This window comes from Myzus persicae, unplaced genomic scaffold, assembly GCF_001856785.1.
Source record: "Myzus persicae strain clone G006 unplaced genomic scaffold, MPER_G0061.0, whole genome shotgun sequence".
Lineage (NCBI taxonomy): Eukaryota > Metazoa > Arthropoda > Insecta > Hemiptera > Aphididae > Myzus > Myzus persicae.
In genome coordinates this window covers 295,227-323,077 of record NW_019102925.1, presented here as the reverse complement: position 1 = coordinate 323,077, position 27,851 = coordinate 295,227, and the positions used below count along the sequence as shown (strand labels likewise).

General features: G+C 33.9%; 5 protein-coding genes across 6 annotated transcripts in view; 3 read left to right on the top strand and 2 right to left on the bottom strand.

Moving 5' to 3' along the window:
• The window catches only part of LOC111033411 (uncharacterized family 31 glucosidase KIAA1161), a 92,374-nt gene extending 91,392 nt beyond the window's left edge, over positions 1-982 (bottom strand). The window contains exon 1 of one of the 2 annotated variants that reach the window (XM_022314123.1): positions 316-982. In XM_022314123.1, coding sequence (XP_022169815.1) covers positions 316-453 — 138 coding nt within the window. In that variant the 5' untranslated portion in view covers positions 454-982. The remainder of the gene's footprint in view (positions 1-315) is intronic. The other variant, XM_022314122.1, reaches the window with a different exon arrangement.
• Positions 1-27,851, top strand: part of LOC111033413 (semaphorin-2A) — a 373,923-nt gene that overhangs the window by 55,059 nt on the left and 291,013 nt on the right. The window contains exon 2 of the mRNA XM_022314127.1: positions 20,315-20,383. The gene's annotated coding sequence lies outside the window, so the exon portion shown is untranslated. The remainder of the gene's footprint in view (positions 1-20,314; positions 20,384-27,851) is intronic.
• Positions 24,696-25,886, top strand: LOC111033423 (the record flags this gene model as incomplete). The annotated part of the gene is made up of 4 exons (XM_022314139.1): positions 24,696-24,994; positions 25,086-25,267; positions 25,485-25,661; positions 25,718-25,886. Coding segments are annotated over exons 1-4 (651 nt in total), but the record flags the coding sequence as incomplete, so codon positions are not given.
• On the top strand, positions 25,889-26,603 carry LOC111033422. Its single transcript, XM_022314138.1, has one exon. The coding sequence runs from the start codon at positions 25,890-25,892 to the stop codon at positions 26,601-26,603; it is 714 nt and encodes a 237-aa protein (XP_022169830.1). The 5' UTR covers position 25,889.
• Positions 26,738-27,851, bottom strand: LOC111033414. The gene has a single exon (XM_022314129.1). It carries the CDS (start codon positions 27,766-27,768, stop codon positions 26,767-26,769), a length of 1,002 nt encoding a protein of 333 aa, XP_022169821.1. The 5' UTR covers positions 27,769-27,851; the 3' UTR covers positions 26,738-26,766.

Genomic DNA, 27,851 nt, shown 5'->3' with positions numbered 1-27,851 from the left:
ACGGCAACGGCGTCGTCCACATACGCACACACACGCACACACACGCACACACACGCGCGTACAGTGAATAGTGTTCGCGAGCTTTCCGTCAGGTCCCAGGGGAGGAGGGTCGGGGAGAACCCGAAACTAAACGAAAAAAAATAAAAAAAAAGTTTTCGGACATTAAACGTCAGAACCCGTCGCTGTCACTATATACGTATTATACGGCGTAGGTACGTAATACGTAAGTATATACCTCTACACTATACTGTCTGTCCATGTCGTATACCTGCTACGTAGATTATTTATATTTTCATTAAAAAAAATCGCACAAACTTTTGACTTGAAGCGGCGGTGGCGGTCCGTCACGTCCGTCCGGTTGTTTATTATTGCGCGGCCCGCCGATGTCGGATTGACCGCCGAGTGTCGTTGATCAGTGGCGTTGACTCGAAAAGTTTTGCCCAGAAATTTCATCTTTCTTTTCTCGATCGCACCAAAATAATATACTTATTAGTTATTATACGTTTCTATTCGAAATTGGTCTGGCAGTATATCGTGAAGAAATAATAGTATATATAAACCTATTACAATACTGTTTGTGACCTGAAAAGTGCGTGGTACACGCACCGTACGACTTTTACGTACTTATACATATATTATATAGAATGATATTATATTCGGCACGCGAGGTTTACGCACTTTCCACGACTGCCTACACGCGCGTTGGTTACCGCACATACCTACCCTGATAGGTAGTGCACGTCGAATTTGGATGACGTCGTCGTCGTTAATTAATGTTAATGTCGTAAAGAGCTCCCGATCCTCACCGTGAGTCTCGTCGTCGAAAACTGACACAACGCTGAGTCGTAGAGAAGTGGTCCGCCGTTATCGTACGGCCATGATACGACGAGTGACAATAATAACAATTTTGGCTGCATAGTAATATAATATTGTAAAACGATTAAACGCGCGACGACTTTAACGAGCGCATATTGTCCGACGACAATGCAGGCCAAGACGAGCTGCAGTAAATAGAAACTGTTTACATAATATTAAGCACTCCCTCATTCGAGCGCCGCCGAACGGCGTTCGTTTATGATCAATTTCCGAGTGCTTCAAAAGTCGATCGCGTTCCTCTCGATTTTATTGGTGCCGTAGAAGTTTTTAGTCGCAGGTTAATATCCAAATTTTTGAATAAAAAAAACTGTCATGGGTTCAATGTATAAATTAATTAATACCCAGGTAGTCATATATTACATTGTGCATGAATTATATGTTTATATTGGTTTATTACATTTGTGCCATTTACGAGTTCATATGTACTGATGAGAATCAAATAAGGTCGACAATGACGCAGAATAGATTTCGCTAGTCTGAGTCTTTAATAATTTAGTTTAAAAAAAAATATAGAAAGAAAATATTAAAATACCAAAGTTTTTTTTTTTTAGCATACACTGAATGGTTATTAGCCGGTTTTACTGTGGGGGAGGGTACGGTTGCGAACACGTGTATACGTGTATGTGTGTCAAAGATTTGTCACAAAAAAACAAAAACGGGTGGTCACCCATCCGGGAACTTAAAACATCTGCTGGTGCTTGCACTCAGAAGTCAAAAGACGTTTTGTCACTAAAGCTTAACGCCGCCCCACACCACACCTCAGTAAGATTATTGATAGTGCTATTTTATAGACATTATTTGCATCATAATATAAGCTTAAAACAGTTATAAAATATAAATCATTATTTTTATTTCGTTGTCTACTTTCGGTCGTTAATGACGAGGTAAGGAGGACGATTATTTAACTCCGTGGTTTAGGATTGATCTAGTTCGATTCCTCGTGACTATAACTTAATAACTCTATAACGACGTTCTCGTTGTGGATTGCGAATGATTTATTTTGAACTTTGGTTTTCTAGGAAACTACTCCTCGTGACTATATATTAAATCCTAGTTACCGCCGCAGGACCGACGTCTGCATTGTGCAGGACGAGTATCCCTAGGCTTCCGTGCTTACCTACTCTTAAAGTACGCGTGTGTATGAATGAAACAATATAGCGGCGTTTCCTCCTTTTCGGATATTATTTCAGTACAACGTACTCGCAGTATATTATAGCCGAGTGAACATCAAGGATTCCCCGGAATCGAAACGATTTCGTTTCGGCACAAGTAGTTTCGTTCTTCACTCTAGCTCCACCGCCGCGGTATAGGTATGCGAAAGTCTGACGGTTCCGAAATAATATATACAATGTATAAAATATATTACGCGGACGCGAAAACGGTAAGTTAAATTTATTCAAAACGAATAGCGGAAAATACCGCCTCGCCGTTTCGTTACACAGACGTATATATATATATATATATATATACATATATATGTGTGGGCTTCCGTCATTGTCAATGTTCGCCGTGCAAGGAGTAATTTTCCTAAACAGGATCCGCGGCAACTTTATATTTATGACTCGAATTTCGGCCGTGATACGCCCCGTGTGCGCACAAAGTAATCACCGTGCGGGATCTATTCCAGAATCCTGTGCACGAGCTATACATTATACGTGTTAAGAAAAATAATATCACATGTGATATAATACACAACAGCACACGAGAGTCTCGCGCATTGTTTTCGTGACCTGCTGCAGCACCATATTATATTGCTCGCACATCATTATATTTATTGTTATACGTACGCTAGCTCGAGCACACGATTATGTGCCGTTCGCGGGTGATCGAAATGTCTGCATGTGTGATGTGTAACCAAAAGCGCGGTCAACCATGCAGCTAACCTTTTTTTTTTTTTTTACCGAGTTATAGGTAGATGAAAAAAAGTTAAAAATTTCGAATCCGTGCGATCGTTTCGTGCGCGGAATACTACAATGCTCGTACAACTATTGAATAAAAATATTGTCATGTTCACCGCGCCTGTAAAAATCGGATATTTCGTTTTGCCTTTATAATGGCGCTCCAAAAATTTTAGAGTCCGTCCGAGCACCCGCTGGATGCGCGCTCCAAGGCAATGTCAGTGTATGTGTGCCAATAGTAGAATGACTGTTTCGTCAGTTCTCCATGACACGCTCACCATTTCACTCCAATCGCTCTGCCACGGTGGCGGTCGTAATCGAACCTTTGAAGTACAGTAACAAGTGTAAACTTGTGGTACAAAAACTCGGTGGCGCGTTATGAAATCGGAATGAAATCGTTCTGCTCAGCTGCGGTATTGTCGCACCCGCGCACTGCCGAACGGCGTAAATTCGTTGGATTTCCTCTGACCGTAACTAAACCAATTATCCGTACGTTTTATCTGTATTTTTCTCCCGTGCAACCGCATCGAGCGCGAAGGAATGACGTTTGGAATATTATTGTTTAAATGAACCGGAGCACCTGCCGCCGCCGTCGGTTTGTTTGTTCGGCCTTCTTACAGGCGGAATTAAAAATTTCTCGACGTCTCGATGTATTATGCATGGGTCGTTATCAGCGCCGCGAATCGTCTCGGATCCCTCGTTAATATTATAACGACGACGAAGGCCGTGCTTGATATATAAATATTAAATATTAACCCGGGAAATGAAATTTAAAAAAAAAACTGTCCACGCCGTGTTCGCGTATATAACTTGCGATGTAAAAGTATAGTGGTGAGAATAATGACGACGTCGAACGAAAGTTAAGCAGACGCAATTATATATTATTATTGTTTAATCTCTTTCACCTCAGCGGCCACGGGAACAGATCGCCTCCCGCGGTGGTGTTTAATAAATAATCACATCGTTCAAGTATTTAGTTTGACTTAAGACGCGTATACACACCTAAAGTATACGTATATAGAAGAGTGCCCGTTTTATATAGGCATCCGGAAAACGAAACAGATTCGATGTTTATATAATATGATATATATATATATGCATTTTACAGGGATCAATTACGCTGCTGCGGAGTTTATTTAACTGCGAAACTCTCGAATTTAATTTTCTTCAGAAATTAATTCACCACGAAATTACTAAGACTATAATAAATTGTATTTATATATTTGTTTTCCAATGTTGTTCGCGGGGTATATTTACGTAAGTCGTGAGCATCGTCTTGTTCGAATTGTAAATTTTGCGACAGTTAAAAGTGTAGTGCACATATAATTATTATTCTTTTGGGTAAATTTGCTTACTTATTATTTTCGTTTATATTAACATTTAAACCTTGAAATTTCGCAATCGTTTTTAAATTGAAAATGTTTGAAACGCCTGAATACACTACTGTAGTACATTATTAAATTGTTCGTATATGGTACAATAAGTCGCGTACATTATTATGTTATTTGATTAAAACAGTCTCCACAATCTGGGTAAACAAAATATACTTTTTCATTTGTCTACGTTGAATATTTATTTGACAAACATTTGTTCACTTTGAAAAGAAATAGATGTATGTATGAATACATTGTAAATTCAGACTTGATTACTTGAAATATACTGGAGTTTAGTTAGAAGATTAATAACAATTATTGTCCACAAACTTACATTATTCATTAGGTGTTAATTAAGTTGAAAGCTAATCTCTGCAAACTTAACTTTTTACGTGTGAACTTTATAGACTTTTTTTGCTTAATTGTTGAGTTTTGGAAAATTGCTGTTTGTCTTCGAATAATGAATCGTATGATATACGTATAGTATAGCAATAGATAGTTTTTATTTTAGCAGAACGACAGACCGAACGCAATCTCATCGTTAATATTTAAATAAATATTATTATATGTACGGGTGAATTTATAAGATGTAACTTTAAGAGGTATTTGAGCTTCTATGAGTACCTTACCTAACCAATGGTCAGTTCTCTTAGAACTGTGCCTTATGCAATAGGGTTATCGAACTTGACCAAATAAAATTCTGCGATCAATCGGAAACACGGGAGTATAATTTTATGCGTGTATTTATGTAGTATAATGTGTGTACGAAATAATATCATATTTTAAATACCTACGTTGTGAATCGCAATAATATTCTAATATGCATTGGTGAAATGTTCGGACGGTCGGAAGACATCGCTGTACAACAGTTCCCAGATGATAATTATATGTTAGGTTAACTATAGGTCGTGGGAGGTTGGCAGGAACTCTGGAATGATAGCAATAGTATATTATATTATATTATATTCTGAACCGGTATAATTTAGTATACGTCGTAATGTAATAAAACACATTATTTTTTATAGACTATAGGTAAGAGTAAACCAGGTCGCCAGAGAGTTAAAACAACACTGACCCATATAATATGTCATTATACATCAATACATGCGGTGACGGTGGCGAGTATAACATGTTTGAGCGAATACGTGCCTATATATACTATATATATTTATACATGTAATATGTATACATTTTATGGAGTTTAAATGTATTATAATGTACGAGTAGGTACCTCCTAGTTATATGATATCCGTATTACGGGCATTTGCATATCCGTCCCAGCTGACCCGTCTCCAGAGACTTTGCGGCGAGGACGAGTTCAATAATAATAATAATAATAATTATTATTATTATTATTATTATTATAATTATTATTATTGTTGTCAAGGTTTCTTCCCTTTGCACGTCGGTAGCGAGGGCGGGGGGCGTGTTTTGGATCGGCTCGTACAACACGACCAACGCAGAAACGCAGTCATCGCGCATCCGACGCTAGAGTTTTACGAGCGGTTCGCCGGGACAATGGGTCCGCAAAGTTTTCGGGGATGAGCAGCCGGCAGTCTCCCTCCGTGTATAATGCAACGCTGCGTGGCGCTCGTCGGTTGGCACCTTCGGGACTCGATCGTAAATTACGTTCCCATTGTAGTGAAGCGTCCGTCGCCGCCGCCGCCACCATGGCTCATTTCCACGCACAGAGTATCCACCGCCGCGCCGCCGGAGGATATCGCGAGAGACCTCAGTCGTCAGGAGGCCAAAATTCATACTTCTGCTAAACTTCAACCCCCTTCACCTAGACCCTCTTGATCCCGCTGACGTTTGACCTACCCGCAGTAGCGGCACGGTAACGCGTCAGTTTTGATTTCTATTTAGTTCCTGCAAAACCGTTACTTATTTCTAAAACCGTTTACGAACTTTTTTCGTTTTCATATTTCCGGAATATCGATGGGTTTGTACTCCTTCGGTGTTCTTCGTGGTGTGACGACACACACGTCTTACCAATCTGTTCGATATTTTAATGTACACAATGCATCGTGCTGTACCTATTCTTAGTTTATAAAATATAAAACTCGATTTTTAGATTCGAGAGTTCAGTCAGTATGGAGTTGACACCAGAGAACAAGCCAAAACATACGACGTTGGAGATAAATCCAAACTTATTTAACGCTTTTCACACTATACATTATAGTAATTGTTTTTGTTTTTTTTTTCAACTCGGAGTCGCTAGAAGAGTAGAACAACAATGGCAACTGTCTTTGTTCAGGGACCACATGTTTCGAGGCGCTGGTGCAGAAAATCCGCCACCCACCACCAATTATAATAATAAGAGTATGATGCTCGCAATAAGTATGTCATTTCTAGAAATATTCTGTGACGATACAATGTAAGCACAGAACGTAATACCGTATTATAATGGTATTTATGTCGTATAATATTATGATATTTCACATGTACTGCCAGAACGGACTCTGCACCGGTGTAACTTTGCCAATTACTGAATTGTAATATTATTATTGTCACTTGGTGCACATGGCTGCACCCGCGCACATAACCTGCATATAGTGAGTGCACGCGAGGAGTGTTAACCGTCAAAGTCGTTCTATGATTATATTACAACGACAATATTGTAGTCGTCGTGTAGGTACGATATTAATATGTACATATCATACTGCGTGTTCATGTACTGTACATAAATCGGCAGAGAAAAAAATACGTTAATCGCCTGAAAAGACGCGAAATACTGTCTAAACAAAATATTCACATAAACCCGCTGCAGTTCGGGATGTGTCCCTAGTCCGCACGGGATTTTTTGCCCTTATGCGTACTCCTGAGTTGCAAAAAAGTATAATTATTTTTTTGGTTTTTCGAATTTTTAAATGTAAAATCTCATTGTGTCGATCTGTTTCCAAGAGACGTGGAAAAGTTTTTCGAACCAAAACTTTTTAGAGCTTATTATGATCATTTTTATTTCTTCCCAACCCCATATTAATTAATTTGTGTGCTTTATTTAATTAACGGACAATATTAATTACTTTTTAAATAAATTTCGAACAAACCACTGCAAAATTAAATTATGTAACTAAAATACTTAAGTATACATTTTTGGTTTTATTATACACTACGCGAAGTGTAAAGAAAATAATAATGTTATTATGCCCAAACTTGCGGTTTTTAAATTGGATTAGTTTTATTATATTTTACATATTTTAATTGAAATACTTCTCTGTGTTTTGAGTTTGTTAGGAAAAATCAAATCATTAAAAATTAAATGCGTCTGAGCTCTACCAAAATTCGTCATGACAATACACTGATTTTATATTTAAATATGTGTTTATCTCAAATTTGTACCCACAAGTACTTACATAAATATCAAATTAGTTTTTAAAAAAATATGGTTCTTGATAAAAAATATAATATTAGTCAATTGGCTAACTAAAAAAAATTATTTCGGAGTGCAATATAATATTCACTTTTGCAGCCGACTTAACAGGTGAACTACCCAATTTACTACTGTCAGTAAAATAACTGTAAGAAAATATATTTCTCGTTTAGAAAAGAAATAAACAAACAAAAATAAAAAATAATTATCGAATGATAAAGAAAAATATTGCAAACGAACCTATGTTTCCACTGAGAAAGAAAAAAATGTTTAACAATTATTGTCGTTTGCATGTTTCACACAACTAAAGAAAAGAAATCATTAAACACCGTGGTTTCAATCGTAAGACCAAAATATATTGTTGCTCTTATTATTCTGTTCACGACGTTTTTCTTTTTGAACGGTCAAAGCTTAGCTTGTCTTGTAACCTGAGTTTCTTTTTTTTGTTTTCGAATCATTTACTAAACTTGCCCGAGATACTTGTCAGTTTTTTCGTGTGTCCGGTATGACGAGTTTTTTAATCCCAAAAAAGTTTAATCTCCGGATTTACAATGTTATGTGTCAAAACAGGTCTCGTGTCATTAATTCGCTTTCGTTGTCATCGTTTACGGTTAAACAGAAAACTGTCTGCCGGTAAAACAGAAGACACATTTTCACGTTTTAAATGCAAATTTTTACTGCAACTCAATAGCCGTAGGTATATCATTTTTTTTATTCATTCTGTTCGGGTTTTTAGTATACACGAATGGCTACAGCGCATTATACGTCAAGACACAAAAATGTGTTAGCTTAAAAGTTTCAAATAAAATAATGCAATAAAAAAATAATTACTAACCCAAACATTTTACAGAAAAGTTATTTTAATCGAATAAAATGCCCAGGCAATAGAATTATTCTTTGAAAAACTATATAGTTTTATGCTTCAAGTATAGGTCAAGTATAAAAATTATAGGTAGGTTTCTAGTTTTTAAATGCTCTTTTGTCTTAATGAAAAAAAATGGTAAATACATTTCTTGTGTGTTTTTTAATATAATATTTTATACATAAATATAGTAACATAGTTAAAATCATAGCATGAATATTTATTTAGTTATTAGCCATTAAATTATAATCAGAATGTTGTACTGTGCCTATTATAGTTTATCAGTTACAGGTAATTATCCACTTTTGATTTATTGTGACTGTTCTACTTCCATACAACCAAAAATATTGTGTACACTTATATTAATTAAGATACTCTTCTCACAAATCAACCATCTATAAAAGTAGATACATAATTGTGGCTTGGCAAGGAGCGGTTGTAGGCTCAATCTGCATCAACGCTCTGAGTGTAGGTATCGGCTGTCGTTGCTAGCACTTGGATGGGTGACCACCAGGGTTTTTAGTAGCATATTATCCTTGCCACACATACTCAAAAATGTGTTACAACCACACAACATAGGTTGTACCTACTCTAACCTATACTAAGAACTTCCTAATGTACCACCTAACACTCAATGGCCTATGTTGCAGCTGTTCTCCCTAAAAAAAGTACGTTTGACTTAATTAGATGCCATAATAAACGAATAAATATTAAAAGTTTCATAGTTGGCTTGAATAATTATTAAACAGTTAACAGACGTATTAATATATTCATTTGTAGGTAGAATAAAATATCTTCACTAATAATATTAATGTAATTTAATAGCACCAAACACAATGATGTTTTTGATAACGTGAATTATATACTGAAAACAAAAAAATGTAGTAGTTTTTGCCTTCGGTCTCACATTGAATTAAACATGACACATGTTGTGCGAGTACAGTTTTTTTTTTTGATAAAGTCTTGACATTTTAGTTTTTGCATAACATAAAGTGACCGTCAAGTTTTAGAGTTACCGAACACACTAATTACAACGTAGTTTCCAACTATGTAAAATTAATTTCCCCTTTAAATAATAACACAACGTAGTCCTCTATCACCATCACCGTCAATACTGTGAGTTAAGTAATTTAAAGAATAGCTATTTCTGCCTAACCCTATTACGTTGATAAAATGGATTTAAATTGGTTAAAACAAAAAAACAAACAACCGTACAAAACAGCAACATAAATAAATTTATCACAGAGAAATGTATGCTAATTTATTAAACATAATTTGTCAAGTACACCAGAGGATCAAAAACTTTTGTGTCTTTTAGTCATATTTAAATTTAATTTTGCCGCTGACCATATAGTGACCGACCTCATGCAAATTACGTGCCGTTAACCCTTGCCTTACCTATGGTTTCCTGATTACGGTCATTATAATGTTATTATTATCGTACTCTGCGTGTGTGTTTTTTTGTTTTTTATAGCAAAAACTGAACCATCAGATTTTAACAAAATTATTCTTAAACACACATATTGCATGCTAATCATGAATGGCTTGTCCAATGTCATACTCCATGATGATTTCTTTTGCTACATTTTTGACAGTCTACGTTTAATTTAAACCTCTTGATCGATTTTAATAAACACTTTATTAAGTATGCAACAATCTGTTTCATCTTTTTAAACGAAATATTCTAAGATGAAGTTTATTGGATATTCAATAACTTTCCGCTTGAATGGCTAAATAATATATTTAATTAAACATTTTTTTTTGTGATTCGTCGTTTATTGTTTTTTTCTTTTGTGAAAAGTCAACATCAATATTGAATATTGTAAATTCTGATTTAACTATTTGAGTAAAACTTAAATTAGGTTCATGACAAATTAAACATTCAAGCTTTGTGCATAATATAGTTTTGTCGATTTTCAATAATTCCTGGAAGTATTTCAAATAAATTGTTTATGATTTAACATAATATGTAGATACGTTAAAATAAACTTAAATAATTAATTTCGAAATAACGTATCGACGTACATCAACATTATAATATGTTGTTTTAACAGTTTTTGCCATTTACCGTCATTTTGGCATTATGTTAATATTGTTAATTTTAAATGTCATACGCGTATCAATAACGGTTTTTAGCTTCATAATTAAATTAAACACAATTTTGACATTTGACAAACAGTTATTCAGAAAAGACGTTATTCAAAACAATTTGAGATGACGCAACAGTCGTTTCATATATTTCTGTTTACGTATCGAAAAACAACACACCGGTAACGGCCACTCCTCCACGTAGAAATTCCTTCAAATGTATAATATAATATTATTGTAATATTATATTCGATGCGCAACAACAAAGTTAATAATCTATTTCGGGGAATACGTCTTGGGCGATGCACCAACTTTTGGGTTATCGCCACGATACTTCAAATTTCAGTTTATTACATTTCTCGGTCGGCGTTGCCGGCCAGGTTTACTGGGATATTCGTATACGTAAGATATGCACGTGGGCGCGCGATTGTGTGGATAAACAATGGGCTTGTGTGCGAAAAAATAAATAAACCGAAAGTCAAACAAGGAGGAGGGGCAGACGCACCCTGCGGAAACACATATCGAAAACCGAAAAAACCTATTCCAAGTTTCCGCGAGACGCGCACTGATCCTGTTGACTTTGCAAATTCGCTCCCCGCCCGCCGCCACTTTACCGGGCCCTCCTAAACCACCGTCGACTTTACGTGATGAAAACCGCCACGCACACACACACACACACACATACACACACACGCACACGCACACGCACACACGCACACACACACACCCAAACACACACCCAAACACACACGGCTGGTTGACTTATCGATCGCTTCACTCTCTTAACACTTAATACAAATGAAAGACGACGCCGCCGCAGCCACTGCTGCAGAAGATTATGTACGTATTATATTATTATCGCACGTCCTATTGCTGCCGCCCGTATTAAATACGCGTTTAGGAGCACCATATTATGCGTGCACTGCACCAGGGTTACAGGACGTATACTTTCCGTCACTTGTGAGGATCGTCTTTGCACAGGACCTTCGCGGTTTTCAACCCCAACCCGGATGGCACCGCTTCCCCTGTTCGTCATTCGCGCGCCGTCGAATCTCGAAAACGGTACGAAAACAATATTCAACCCGAGTCCGCGAAGTCTTACCGCAAGGGAGAACGGCTTGTTGCCCGGGTTTCCGGCTGTCTCTATATATAATATTATTATGTCCGCCTTTCGTCAGCACGAAGTGGGCCAATCGACCGCAGTTCGAACTGCGGTCAACTGAACGAGATAGTAAATGAAATCTAAATTCTTGGAGAAGGGGGGGGGGCAGGGCCGTACTGGGTGAGGTCTGGCAAACTATCCGAACCATAACGGCGGCCCTGCCCTGGCCAAAGGCACAATTAGTTGAGGGTTAGAGGGGGAGCTTCCTCGCCAAAATAATTTTTCCCCACAAATAATTGAAAGGGCAATTATAAAAGAGAGCCAGATATGGTAATTTAATCGTTATAGAAACTGTAACTATTTGTACATTTGTATCAGGAAACGGTTTATCATTGCCAAAGTTTTGAACGATACAGATTGTTTTTACTTTCAAAAATGTATTTTATTTTCATAATTTAACAATAAGACAATAGTTTACTGTAACCATTTACTTAAAGTGCATCGTCAAAGACTATCGAGAGACGGTACGCTGTAAACACAATAGGCATGCCAGTAATACTCAGTATAGTCAGTTTATCGATATTCGGCATTTGCAATACAATACAATCATTATATTAGGCAAACGAAAATAATATTGTTTTTGTTGTGATGAACTACGAATTAGTCGAACGCACGGCTGTAGATAGTATCGACAGCCACGATGAAACACAAAATATAAACTTGTGAACCTGAACCCGTTGTTAACACGTTAGACCAACGAAGTAGAGGGGCCAATTTAGTGCGGCTAAACGTTTTTTTAACGTAGACATCGGACACTCGTAATTTGTACGTTCAAAAGACATTGTGAGGGGTTTTCATTTAAAAACTCTTTGTTCTCGTTATTACTGCTGACGAAAATGTAAAACTATGTTCTTCATACAATAGTCAATAAACAATAAAATAATAATACAATTATTCTACTTTCAAACTTTTAAAACGTTTCTGCGTGGTTGGGACCCATGGGACCGCCCATTCGTAACATTGCTAGGGAGTAAACGGTATTAGTCTCAATCCAATCGATTTGATGCTATATTTTATACATATAGGGGCGAAGAATATGTTATGATATTGGACTGCACACGGACGAGCACGGCTACACATAGCCAAGAGCAAGGCATGGATGGACGATAAATGCTTTGGTATATTTCGTTCAACACTGCGCAGTTATGTTCTTGTACACGATTACGGTAGTACATTCAAAGCATACTGTTTGACGGGTCCTAATGCTACAATTTGAAAGTGATGGTATTATGGTTTCGAGCTCAACAGTGACTTGTATTACTAAAAAATAAAATAACAGTTGCTTTATTAACGCTCAGGCCACGAAGCGTCCTAATACAGCTATGGTAAACGTCAAACAGCGTTGAACGTACATCAATAACCACTGCACCGTGTATACCATCGAAATTATTGGAAACTTCTATCGACGATAATTCGTTTTTTTTTTTTTCGACCAAAGTTTTTTTCATCGCGTACGCCTCTGACGAACATTTTGTGTAACGCGCGCGTGTAACACAATATCATCATGTGTTGCAATGTAATGTCACGATGATGTCGTTATATCATACCACGTGCCACATACGGTCTCTCTACACTAAACTATACAACAAGTTAAGACAAAAAAAAAAAAAAAAATACTCCAAGACAACCGTCTAGGTATACGTATAAGTCGTATGCGACGTGCTCATATATCCACGCGGTGTGTGTACACTTTACAATCTATTTAATATTATACATACACATCGTTCCATATACACGCAGTGACGGAGAATATTATGTATTAGCCTAGGTGTGAACCATATACACATATATATATGTACACCGTTTTATCTCGACCCGTCGCGCGAAACCAATACCCTTTCGCATACGTCACGTCTGATTTACCGCACGGCAGTCGGGGCACCGCTATGTACATAAATACACGATATACACATATATGGGTGTGTGTGTGTGTGTGTGTGTGTGTGTGTGTGTGTGTGTGTGTGTGTAATGCCTACACATGCTATGTGCACAGCACTTATATATTATGTGTTTATGTTAATCGCCGAGAATGTAAACGACGTATACGCGATGCGGCGCGCACGTTATATTATTATTATTGTACAGGTAGAGGCGTACGCGGGCTCTACGCCTTTTCGAATTCTACGGATATCCATTACAGTCATATCCGTTCGATATATTATTGTATAAGTTTCGTCGCGATGTGAGAACGTATATTATTATTATCGTTATGGGATACAGCGGAGCTGAATAAAATATTGTGCAGGGCACTTGTGTGCGTCGATATTATTATTATTGTGCGGCGGGCGCGCGACGCGTGACAAATGTCGCCCGACGCACAACAATGACACGCGCGGAGTGTTTGATGCGCAGACATTCGTGTCGTTCATCGTGCCGATTTTGCCGCCAAATTTATTGTTGAAAATACGCTGCGAACAATGCGCGATTTGCGCTCGTGAAATTTCAATGCAGACTCGTCTTGCACACGATCGTTCGATAGTAATTAACGTCGTTGTGCGCTCGCAGTTCGCGTCATAACGATGTTTATTAGCGCATTAAAACGCTCCAAGACTTTATTGCAATAATTTTGTGCTGTCTGTACTCAGTTAATACTTACCTCGTCAATTCTATGGCGCGAGTTGAAACTTTAAAGTATCTATCAATTTTAATGAACACCTCGTCGGCTTAATAATAATAATTATTATTTTTTTAAAACCGAAGCGTTTGTGCTTATTATTAAAAAATAATATGCAATAATAAAGTGTTCAAAACGACCGACGTTCATGATGCAGCTGAATAAAAAATTAGTATTATTTTTAGATAAAAACTTACAATTCATACATTAGCACAAAAACAGTTTTATAGATGAAAAAGAACAAGATATTTAAAATATACTATTTTTTTTTTTTTTTCATAATTGGACTTTGTTTTGTTTACATACAATCAGAGTAGTTCTATCAGTGTTATTTTCAATTGCGTATTGAAGTGCACGTTATAATTATAAATTACACTAAAATATAATTGTCTCACTACAATGAAAAAACGCAAGTATATTATATAGACGAGTGGATAATATATTTCACGAGCAGGTATTAATAATTGTAATACTTCTTTTAATTGAACGAAAAAACTGGTGTAAAAATAGTTAAATTTTGTTAGTCAACAAAAATCTTATCTATATAAAAGCGACTATTTTTTTTTCTAATGGTATCGAACAACAAAGTTTTATTCCCGATGGAAACAAATAAGTGAATAAAACAGAACAGACCACTTACATATAGAAAGGAGGCTTCTGTTACTTTTTTATATATAGATAAAAAATAAAATAATAACTAAAACCTTGTGAGTGGAAATCTAATATTTTGCAACGTTAGATCAATATTTGTTGGAAAACTACAGTTTACGCGGTGGATTGGTTCTACTCAAAGCCCGTGCTCTCCAAATTCTGTGGAAATTGGCCGAGAGTCGTAAATCAGAAAGTTCGAGACAAATACTTTTCCAACTAAAATGGTCTTGGCCAATACAACTAACTTTGCAATCAAATAATTTTCACAAATAATGTACATACGCGCAACAGAAACTCGTTAATAAACTTTAAAATCGGTCGGTCGCCGGGGGAAATAATGTCTGTATATATACGTGGCATAAAAAAATAAAATAAAAAAACACTCACAAAACAAAACAAATTTGCGTGTAACGTAGGTCTACTGTGTTGCCCGCTCCGAATAACCTTTCTGTCGATGGGTGTATTTGTCACACGCAGTGCTTAGTAATTTTTTTTTTCTACCTCCATGCACACAAAGGATTTTCGTGTATGAAACGAGACGGGCAATTTGTATCGTAAACAAACAACACACACACACACACACACACACGGGTGATTACGCTACGAACAAAACGGTTCGCAAACGCGTCGGGAAATTGTTGTCGTAAAAAAAAAAATTAACGTATTACCTCGTCACGAATTCCAGAGTAGGGGTCGGTAAAAAAACACACACACACCCACCCATCCACCTACACGCACGCACACACAAACACATTGTTCGACAAGATAATGAACGAGCATTGATTGCAGACGGGCGGCTGCTCTAATGAACCGGTAAAACTGCAACGTTTCGACCGGTGGCGTGGCGTTGCAATTATTTTCCGACTGCATATCACGGGGGAAATTTTTTTTTATATAATTTATTTTTTATTTTTTTTTTCGCACAACCCTCACGAGTTCGGTTTATCATTTTGTTTTCGCTGGTTTGGCCACGAAATGATGGATGGCCCCACTGCACAGTTTTTTTTTTTTTTTTTTGCTACATCTACTATATATACTTTTCTCTTTTTAATATTATTATTCAACTCCATTCCTATCTGTATACGTTTTCCCGTCTATCTCGTTCTCTCGACTCGGCTTATCTTGTCCCCCTCGCCCGCGTTTTTAAACCACCGTCCGTTCCTCCTCTCGCCACTGCAGTCAAACTCTAATAGCTACACCGTTGAAGCCACTGGAATATAAGCTCCTTTATCATTTGATCCACATCCTGACTAGGTTCTTTTTAAAAAATGCATTTTTGGCCGACTCTGTGTTAATTTTATTATTTTTATTTTTATTTGAATCGATAATGAACTTTTGGGCCGTTTAAACGGGCAGATTACTTACCGCGGAGACCCTCGGTGTCCCTCTTCGAATTTTATCTTCCCTTCTTGGGGAACGACTCACCTGTCGATTAATCAAAGCTCTGATTTTGGTTTATTCATTTTTTTTCTTGGAACTCTCCCTTAAAATATGTAATCTCAGCACTATATTTTATATGGTATTTTTTATGGATTTCGACGTAAATAAATTCTACAAATCTACCACCTCGCAAAACGCCTCTAAATATATTGGATTTCCTCTTTGTCAATGTGATAAAAACGTGTATATTAGTTTCAAAATGTCCGGTGGAAAATGTCTGAAATTTGATAAACGTTTTTGAAAGTTAACATGGTGCGGATGACACAGTTTATCACTATTACGCCACTCTTAACATTAAGGTTTAAAATTGATGACCACCTGAGATTTCTAACAACTCATCCTATCTTATACACGAGCTATTTAAAGCCTTTTATCGATGACTTTCGATGTGATACTTCACAAAATTAGAATCCGTAACACAGGTTTTATGTGAGTTTGAGTTTAACGAAAAAAAATTAAAATGTATCCAAAAACCTTAAATTGAAAAAATATACAAAACTGCCTATTATACAATATTTATATTTTTTCTCATTAAATAATGATAATTAAAATAATCCGAATGCCACAAAGTTTGGATGCAAAAGTTTTTTTCATTCTGTTAATTTATATATTTTTTAGTTAAAAAAATTATCATTATTATTTAAGTACAAACCCTTTACTTTCTATTCTTCATGCGTATACAATTTATAATTAATGTTTATTCAACACATATTGCTCGTTAACACACCACTACATATTTTTATTCAATGGTTTATTTCCAAAGTCAAAGTGAAAAGGGAAATCGTGTATAGATCGTTCAATTTTGTATTCAGTCATAACTCGTATTAATTAAAATAAATGGTGAAGTAGTAAATGTATGTGTTTTATTATACAAAACATTATTTGCCCATAATAGTTGTCAATAATATCAAGTCATCAATATTTTTCTATATAGTTGTAAATATCAACTACGTGCAGTTTTCTGGTCTACTTTAAAATCAGGGAATGCAGTATATTATAGTACTACAGTAGTATTTGAGTGTAATGTGTAGATCACCATTGATTAGTTCAATATAATATGTATGTTAAATTTGAATTTAGATCATTGCACAAGAAAAAGGTAAAGGTTTTTAGGTGGATTCTGTAGGGAAACGGTGTCAGCTTTATCATCTAAGGATATATTATAATTTATTTATATTGCTTTATGTATAATTTGTTTTTCCATCAATATCTATATTAGAATAATTTGAACTAATTTTAGCCAAAAACATAGCGTATATACGTATTAGGTAACTTATACAGTTCAATACTATACATTATATATTTTTGATATATTTATGATGCTGTTATAAAAAAAACTTATGCGGAACCTCTTTAAATGTTTAAGGTTTTTAAATTAAAACACATAATATCTACATAGATAAAAAAAAATGTCAAATGTCTATAATAGAGTAATTATTTTGTAAATACTTTAATGTTTAGAAAAGGATAATATTAATGCCAGATGAAAATTTCAAGTATCTGCGTTTATTACTATATTTTATTTTTAACAATAAAACATTTTGAAACTCATTGATGTACCTATGTTTTACATAAATATTCCCATTAATTTATTTATTTTTGTTTTTTTTACGAAAAATATTAGATTTTTTACTTTTAACCTTGCCTCCACCCCCTCCAAACTACCAATTACATACAATTTTCTACCAAAAACAAACCTTAACTTTGAAGATTAAAGCATTTTAATGTTTCAAAAAGTGTCTTCAGCTACAAAAAAACACATTGTAAAACCAATATTACTCTGCTCAGAATCTAAAATAATTAAAGCCAAACAGAAATGTGTTTGAAACATTAATTTATTCAAGTGCAACCTACTATAAAAAGTTAGTTTGCAGAGTGGAAGCAATTTAAAAATAAGAAGCAAGGGTGACGAACTTACTAGTAAAAGGTCGATCACAAAGTTGTTTTTATTGCGACTTATTTGTTTTTAATTAAATAAGAAGAGATTTTACCGGTTCGATGTTCTGCTTATTCCTGTACAACTGAAATCATTCAAATATACTATTCGTAAAGCTGGTTCAAAAAGACGTATTTCGTGAAAAATAAATAATAATAATTATGTAGGACAAATTATAAAAGTGTTATAATTTTTATAACCACGTGTATCCAATTGATAGATATTCTATAAATGACTACCTATAATAATGAAAAACATATCCGATTTAACTCATCAGATGTAAAATCGTCGGCGCTGCGTAGGTGCCTATTTATTATATTATGCACAACTGTATGGCATACAATCAGTGAAACACTTTGCATAATGTTAATTCAATAAATGTCGTAAAAGCATTATTCAATCCGTAGTATAACATGGATTAAAATTTAAAAACACAAACCGGCGCTGATGATGTACCACGCGAACTGACTATTCTGCATACCCATTGGTTGGAAAATGAATAAAAAAAAAATGATACGGTTAGGTTATAATATTTTCGTGAGCAGCCAAAGGTTAGGTTAGTAAAACCCTTTTAAGGTCTGCGTAGCGTGATTTTCTTTTATTTCCTCTTTTTATTTTTACATCGAGTTGTTAAAACTTTACAAACTTATTTGAACAGCTGAATAAATTATCTGCATAAATAATGTAAGCTAAATGGATGTTTTCGTTGAAAAAGTAACACGCTTTTAACTTAATTCTCTGAATATTATTATAATACTTTTTTTCTCAACTTGTTAGGTCGCTGAAACTTTTATTTCGTTATGATTGGTTAAAAAACACAAATCCCTCATGAGCATGAAATACGACTGCACGTTCTTTGTAAATGCAATTCCCAATTGCGTGTGCGTATTTTTATGCTGGTAAACATTTCTAAATTAATTATATTGTCCCTTGTATATTGTCCATTTGTTGTATTATAATTTATTGTCGTCGAGATACGTAAAATTTAATCATCTTAAAACACTCTCGTCTCTATCGTGATAAGGTAATGGTTATCATTTTTTTTCTTTTACATTTTTTTTTATAAGTATCACGTCGTTTGTAGCGGCCACCAGGGAAATATGCGTAGTATATTGAGCGCACATTATAAATAAAATTAACTTTACACGCATTGCATCGTGTGTAGAATCCTTTGGGATAAGATTTCTGTTGATTAGGTGTTAACGTCTCTGTATTATAATATTATGTGGTTACATTGTTGCTCGGAAATCAACCAATCGATACCAATATTGTCGTTATATTATGGTATGACTGGTGAAAGAAATAATGGAAATTAAAATTATTCAATGATTCATTTATCTGACGAAATCACACAATACAATTATATATATATATATATATGTATTTGAATATGTATACTGTTCAATTTACATAAACTGTGATTATTAATTTAATACTATAAATTATATTATAGTATTCAATACTAGATAATGTTTTTTTTTTTATGTTTCTTTTCTACAAGCTTCCCATTTATATCTTTAAATTGTAAAAGCTACAATGGGTTTTTTGGACATTCAATAGTTTAAAACACACAATAAAAAAACACGCAGGTATACGCATTTTTAGCATTAATCTAAGAAAAGAAAATCGTTAAATACAAATTTCGATCCGTCACGACGTTGTCGTATCAAAACTTCACAATGTGGATGAATAAAAAGACCAAATGCCATTGAGCTGGAAATGCGGTAAACTTCTTGACCGTATTGTGTACACTCAAGTCTCACAATAGGCATAATCGTTTTTATCCGTCTTTTCCTTTGGTCGTATTTTTTATTTACTTTTCTTTTTTTCTGCCTGGCTTTCATGAAAAATCGTACGCGAATTTCAAAAATTCTAACAAACCACTGGCGTCAAACATATTTTATTTGTTGAATTCACCGTCAGCGTTGCCTTCGCGAACTACCGTTTTTGGTATTCCATAATATTATATATTAATACATTTTACCTGTATGTATGAAATAACTTTTACCTATTTTTTATAAGCCATTATTATTTGTTTCAGATTTCTGGTATGGTGTTGTTGAATTGTACTGAATTTTAACATCGAGTTAAACAATAATTGTTTATTCAGGTGAGTTTTTACATAATTTTTTTTTATCATACATAATACCATAGTTTTTAATTTAAAGGTTTATTTTCCCATGTTTAGTTTCGATTAATGCTTCTTAATATTAAAACCTTAATAACACGGCAGCTTAGATAGGCAAACTTGATACATCACGGTCGTCTTTAAAAATGATGTGTTCGCATAGTAGTTGTATTAACCTATAATTATGATGTTACATTTTTCATAAGTTTCAATAATACATTTCTTACCTCCGTTTTATAGAGGAAAAAAATCACATACAAGCGTATAATGAGCACTGTATTTTTTATCTCAAACGTGAACTGCAATTATTTTACTACGTACCAGTAGAATGTTCAAGTCCAAGCAACTTTCCACTAGTTCCAACTCAAGTGACCTAGCCACGTAATTTGTTTACCTATAACAATTAACAATAAATATTTAAATAAATTATTGTATTATAAAAAGTAAATATATTTTTAACCATAACTCAACGCCACCGGAAAAAACTAACTATAAAGTATGAATTTTCTTAAGAAAAATTAAGGGTGACTTTTGCATTATTTGTGGACATAATACTATTTGTACATTTAATACATATTATTATACAATTAGTTTCAAATATTAAACTAATATTAAATACATGACTTTCGAATCAATCGATAACAAAGAAAGATATTATACCAAGGACATAAATAATGATGCTTATCAAAAAATAAATTATAATAACTTTATATGCATAAAAGTCCAAGTATATTCTTTATACCTTATTATTAAATTATTCTGATTGAAAAAAAAATAAATCCGATAAACGTTTGTACATTTCGAATCATTATGCTTGACACTCAGAAATGCGTCATTAGGAAACGTAAAGTTTATTTTTCATTTCCTTTCAGAAGGTCTCTTTCTTGTCAATCGTCATCAGTTCACAAAAGTAAAGTGTCACGTTTTTTATTGAACTATCGACAATTGAGTCTTCGATAAAAGATTTTATTCGTTTTTTTTTTCACTTTTAATTCTTTAACATTTATAATACATTGTAGATCGACATTAATTACATTAAGCCAAATCGTTATAGCCAATCGTTATAGCCCCACCACGTATGCCAATGGCCAACAATTGGCTGATTTTAATTTTCAATCGTCTCAAATGTACAGAAAATTAAATGCCTATAGATATTTTACAACCCTTTTAACAAATACAACACACGATTAAAATTCTGCTAGACCCCCTCCGCGTCAGTCGTAATGGCTATTCTAAGTAAACACTATTTTTTTTCACGACATGACAGTTTGAAAAAGTAAACTCACTCCTATTAGAATAATGTTAATATGAATTATTTTGGATGTTCAATTTATTTTAGTTTTATGTGATATATGATATTTGGTTATAATCGCTAAAAATCATTGTTCAGTAATGATTACAATGAAAATTGAAAATTGGCACAACAAATATAAACTGTTCACTACTAAGTATAACGTGGCCATTAATAATAAGTGTCAAGAATAATGGTAATAAAAAACATAATTAAAAATAAAAAGTAGCATTATAAATGAATAAGCAATATTACCTAACACGAATATCATCCGTAGTAAATCATATCATACACATATTGTAGTATGGTCTCATATTCATCTACATAATAAATTACACTATCAATTTTAAAAGGTAGCTTACGAAAGAGAGGAATTAAAAATATTTAAAACCTTTTGCTGATCTCTGTATTGACGTGATAACGAATTACGAATCAAACGTTTCTAAACAAATTGTATTCAGAGAAAACAAAGAAAATGTATGATCCAGAAATTACAGTTTTTGAACTTTGGTGTCACAATAATGCTAGTGTAATTAAAGATTTAAGCATTATAATTTTTTTGTTTTATTTCTTGAAATAATTACATATTTTTCATAATTATTTTTGTTTCTAATATTATCTTAATACTTAATGAATTAATAAAACTATGACATCTACACTTTTTAATCCAAATCGATGCATTCTATATGATTTCGGATGGGCACAAAATTGATGTGACGCATTATAATGTCATATTATTTTGCATGTGTTAGAATCATAGTATGGTTCTACTGAAAAAAAAGTACTGTACTCACAAGTCTCGAACCCCGCGTTTTTGGTAATCGATGTTTGCGTTGCGGCGGTCGTAAAAATTGCGTATACTAGCTGCGACAACAGGGGACCCCTGTACTGTTTGCGTTTTAATGTGCGTTCATCAAAGTGATTTTTAAAACAAACTTTGTTTATTTTCTATTTTATGTAAAATAAGAATGCAAAAAAAATAAAACTGTAGTTTAGGGTGAAGTGGAAAATTTAAATAAACCATAAAAGTCGTGCGGGACGAAAAACACCATTATGCGACGAATGTGATCCCCTTCGATGCTAATACTATGCGACCCACTCCGTCTCTTTTTCCGTATCTCAACCACTCACTCTTCCGCTCTCCCTCCGACACACTTTCTCCATTCATCTCACCTACACGCTTCGTATCTCTATATAATAGAGATTCCCTACGTATCTGCTGTATATATATTATAATATGTCCCGTGCACCGCAATTGAATTACGATGACGAATATTTGATGTGACTCCCCATGTCAAAATGAAAATTTCACTTGGCGCTTAAAAGCCTCAGGCAGGAAGTGTAACGGTGCCGAAGATGAATCTTAAAAAAGGAATTACATTGATGCCGAAGACTGAAAATATGAAATTCGTTTCACAATAGAAATTAGTGGCAGTGGAGTATCGATGAAAGATCTTTCGACGCTAGACCTTAATTCTTTACTCTTAAAATATATCCCTCGACACGTGAACGTTTCTGTGACCTTCCACAGTCGTAACTATAATAATGTATTTTTCTAGTCACGATAATTGTCAAGCATGGGGTATACACACCTATATACAAATGAATAGTATAGTTTATAATTTCACCCAAACATACATGAGTATATATTTATATATTATATCACATACGTCTGTTGGAGATTTTTAATGAAAGTCAAACTTTTCTCTCAAATTTCTCTCCCTCTCTCTCTCTATCTCTCACTACCCCTGTCGTCCGCGGCTCCATGTTTTTATATTATATTTCCACGAGTTTAATATTTTTCACCCCTCTTCATGCTCTGTATATATATATACATATACATATATAGAGAGAGCGGGCAACGGAGGATCCCGTTCCGGGTGATGGATGACCCCGCGTCTCTCTCATTCCGGTCAATCCAATAAACCGTGCACGGCCATATTTCACGGTTTTTCTCTGCTCCACTAACCTCTCCCGCCACATTCTTTTTGCATCCAAATACCATCACTACCACCACTTTCACTCNCGGCTTGATATTGGATAAACGGCTAACATGGCAGCCTCATATCTCATCCAAACTTCAACAGGCATATCAGCGCCTCTCTATGTTATACCCTATTCTCAATAAAAAATCGCCAATACAGAAAAAATGCTCTCTTCTAATATATAAACAAATTCTACGTCCACTACTCACTTATGCGTGTCCGGTCTGGGGGAAATGCGCGTCCACTCACATCAATAAAATTCAAATTTTTCAAAATAAAGTGTTACGTATTATTGCCAACGCACCTTGGTTTATAAGGAACGCAAACTTACACAAAGACCTTCTGATCCAGGAAATCACAGACCACATTAAAACCGCATCAAAAAACTTCCATACCTCACTGCTCAACTCCTCTGGCTCACTTCACTATCAACTTCACATACATCCGCCTCAACGTAGATTAAAACGTGGACGTCCGCATGACCTTCTGGTTTAATACTCCACACAATATACAGCAGCTATTTGTTACTCGTAGCGTCTAATATTAAGTTTTATAACTTGTTATGTATTATATTATATCTGTTTATACCTTTTTATTGTTAACATTATTATATCAGTTCACTGTTACTTAATTATAGTCAATTACGTCTCGGCGTAACTATCACTAATGTACATATTATACTAGATACCAAATTCATCATACTATTCAAATTTTATATAAATTAATAATCATGTTAAAATTGTTAAAAATGTACCATCCATTGTAATATCAATAGATGTAGATAGCCTAGGCTAGGAACATCTTATTGTATCTAATAAAAAAAAAAAAAAAAAAATATGTTTTTGAATCTGCTGCAATCGTTTATTGAATTATTTAACACACCAAAACGCCTTATCAAAATAGCCCCCAAAGAAACTGTGTACATTTTAGTATTTTACTTGTTAGTTTCTTTTCTTGCTCACTCTACCTATATCGTACCTTCTTTCTCTAAGCGCTGTCCATTAGCTTATTGGTAAAACAAGATAACACTGGGCGCGCTGTTAGTACAATGGTCGGGCGGGTACCGCACCGCACCGAGTCGGGACGTATTTCCCGGGCTATTACCTATTTTAAATCTTCAACTGTAGTAAGTGTAAGTACTTTATTTAAGTATTTTATATAAAATAGTACACTGTTTAATAATAATGCTTAAACATGTCTTTGTCACTATTAAGAATATTTACTTATGCAAATTGCACTTTAAATTCTCGTAGTGCAATAGAAGGAGAACAAATCTTAAAAAGTAAACAGATTATATTGTGCGGTAAAATTGAAATGGTAAATATGACTTTAGCTATGTCAATGTAATTTCAAACTTGATGTAAATACTAAATAATATTATGTACTATAGAAATATTTCTATTTTTAGGATAGTGTGATACAAATTAGAGCATTAATTGTTCAAACATCACATTTAAATGATATGCCCCATTCAGTTTTCGGTGAATTAACAAAGCCTGAAATGGAAATTATTAAATTCAAATGCAGTTGCAAAGCAGGAGCTTCTGAGTGTTGTAAGCACGTTGTTGCAATACTTTTGTTTCTTAACAGGTAATTCTTTTTATTCAAAATTTTAAACAAGCATTGGAATTTAGAAGAAATAATTCAATTTTCTTAAACAAAAAACTTACTTTCAAATGGCAAAAATTCAATTATTTTGACAATGATTGAAAGTAAGTGTTTTGAAATATTTTTTCTTTAAACGGGATTCAATAAAACATTAAATATTACATGAAGTTATCATTTACCTACTATTGTTAATTTTCAGAAATTCAGTTGCTAATTTGGACAACTTGTCATCAACTGACATAACATGTCAGTGGTCAAAATTAAAGGAACCTACCTTAACACATTATAAACCTTTACCAATTGATAGCTTTGACTGTTATAAGAAAAATGTTGTTGATTCAAATTCTGTTGACGCTGATGTAATAGATACAATTAGGTAGGTATGTTTATTTTGATTTATAAATTAATAATTACTACAAAAGCCAATTTTAGGTCAAGGTTCTTAGCTGCTGCACCAACTTCAGCAATTGCTCTTCATTCCTTGGGTCGTCATTTTCCAACTAACCAATCATCAGTGATATTGGCAGCAAACACACAGTTGTCCAAACTGAATGTGTCATCTCATCCTTTGTTAGTGTATTTGCGAGACTACTCAGTCATGAATATGGGTGATTGTTGCAAGGTATCATTTACTAAATTGTCAACTGATTTTTATGAAGTATTATATCGATCTCAAAAAGACAAATCTTTTTGGGACCATTGTCGGCAGTACAGAATTACAGGAAGTCGATGCTATGGGCTGTATACCTTTAATAAAACTTTCAAAACAGATGAACAATGGTCTTTGAAAGCCACAAGATATTTTTGGCCAAAACTATTCACAAATAAGTTTGTTAAATATGGTTTACAATATGAAAACATCGCCAGAGATTTGTATTCAAAAGAATTTAATACAAGTATTTTAGAGTGTGGCTTAGTGATTAATGTTAACAATCCTTGGTTAGGTTATACTCCAGATGGAGTCATCATTGATGAATATTTTGTACCCATCAAAATTATAGAAATCAATTGTCCTTTTGATGGTAAGAAACTTGGTACAAGAGATCTTTTAAATAGTTTAAAATGGATTGTAAAACACCCAGATGGTTCATTGAGTTTAAAAAAAAACCATTGTTATTATGCACAAGTACAAATGGGCATTGTTTTATTAAATGTTATGGAATGTGACTTCATAGTACACAGTAGCTATGAAAATAAAAATGCTGTGTTAAAAGTAAAATATGATGAAGATTATTGTAAAAAATTGTTTTGTAGTTTAAAAGTCATTTATTTTGAAAGATTAATACACGAAGTATGCATAATTAACAATATATATTAGCTAACATTTTAATTATTACATATTATATTAAATTATACATGTTGAGTTATACATATTATATTAAATTATACAAATTATATTAAAATATAAATATTAAATTATACAAATTATATTAAAATATAAATATTATATTATATCAAATTGTTTAGGAAATAAATTTGTCTTATGAAAATATTGGTTGGCTTAAATTGCATAAACCACCTATTATTGTCATTATGTCTGAAGCTAAATGTACATGAGCCCATGGAAAGGTATGACAAAAGATATTAAAAGTTTTTATTCGCTGATTAATTCTTTCAATGTGAACTCTAGCTTTAGCAATATTTTTAGACAACAAAGCATCTTCCTTAGAAAATTGCCTTTGATTTTTAAGGAAAGGTGGTCTTATTAGAGTTATATTTTTTTTTTTACAAATATCATCAATCAAAAAACCTTTGTCAACCATAACAGCATCAGGCTTTTGCATTAATTCAATAAGATTACTTTGCTCAAATATGGCTTTATCAGAAGCCCTACCACCATATGGCTTACTGATATATGTTATAAGACCACCTGGAGAAATTCCTATCAAAAATTTTAATGTAAAAGTAGATTTGTAGTTACTATAGCACTTTATACGGCAAGTCAAACATTTGGGTCTTTGTACTGATATTTCTGTACAGTCTAATACAACCCGTACATCAGTAAACTGTTCAAAACAATAGGGTGTATTACTTAAAATTTCTTGCCTAGAAGGCCAATAGATCAATGATTTAAATATATATGCCAGTTGAGGAATCAAAGAATTATAAGTTAGTCTACAACTTTCTGCAGAAAAATCATTGAATAAAATACTCAAAATTGCAAAAGATAAACCTTGCTTGAATTTCACAAATACCATAACAATGCGTTCTTTAAGACATAATGTATGTTGTCTTTTATCTGGAAAATGTGTCTTATGTAAGCCTATTATCTCATTTAAAATTTCGAAAGAACAAATGCCAGTCATGGTGTTCAGTTTTTTCACTGTATCAATGAATGATAGAAATGAAGTTTTTATATTTCCAATTGCTACTTGTGTTCCTACACTTTTAAGTTCTCTAAATATCTTATTAGCAGTTATGTTATCTTGTACATTACACTCCAAAGTATCAACATCATCTTTTTCATTAGAATATTCTTGCATTGTTGGCCCAACAAAGTCCAAACAGATTTCATCCCCATCTGAATTCGGCACATGCAACTAAAATGTAAAATAATTATATTATA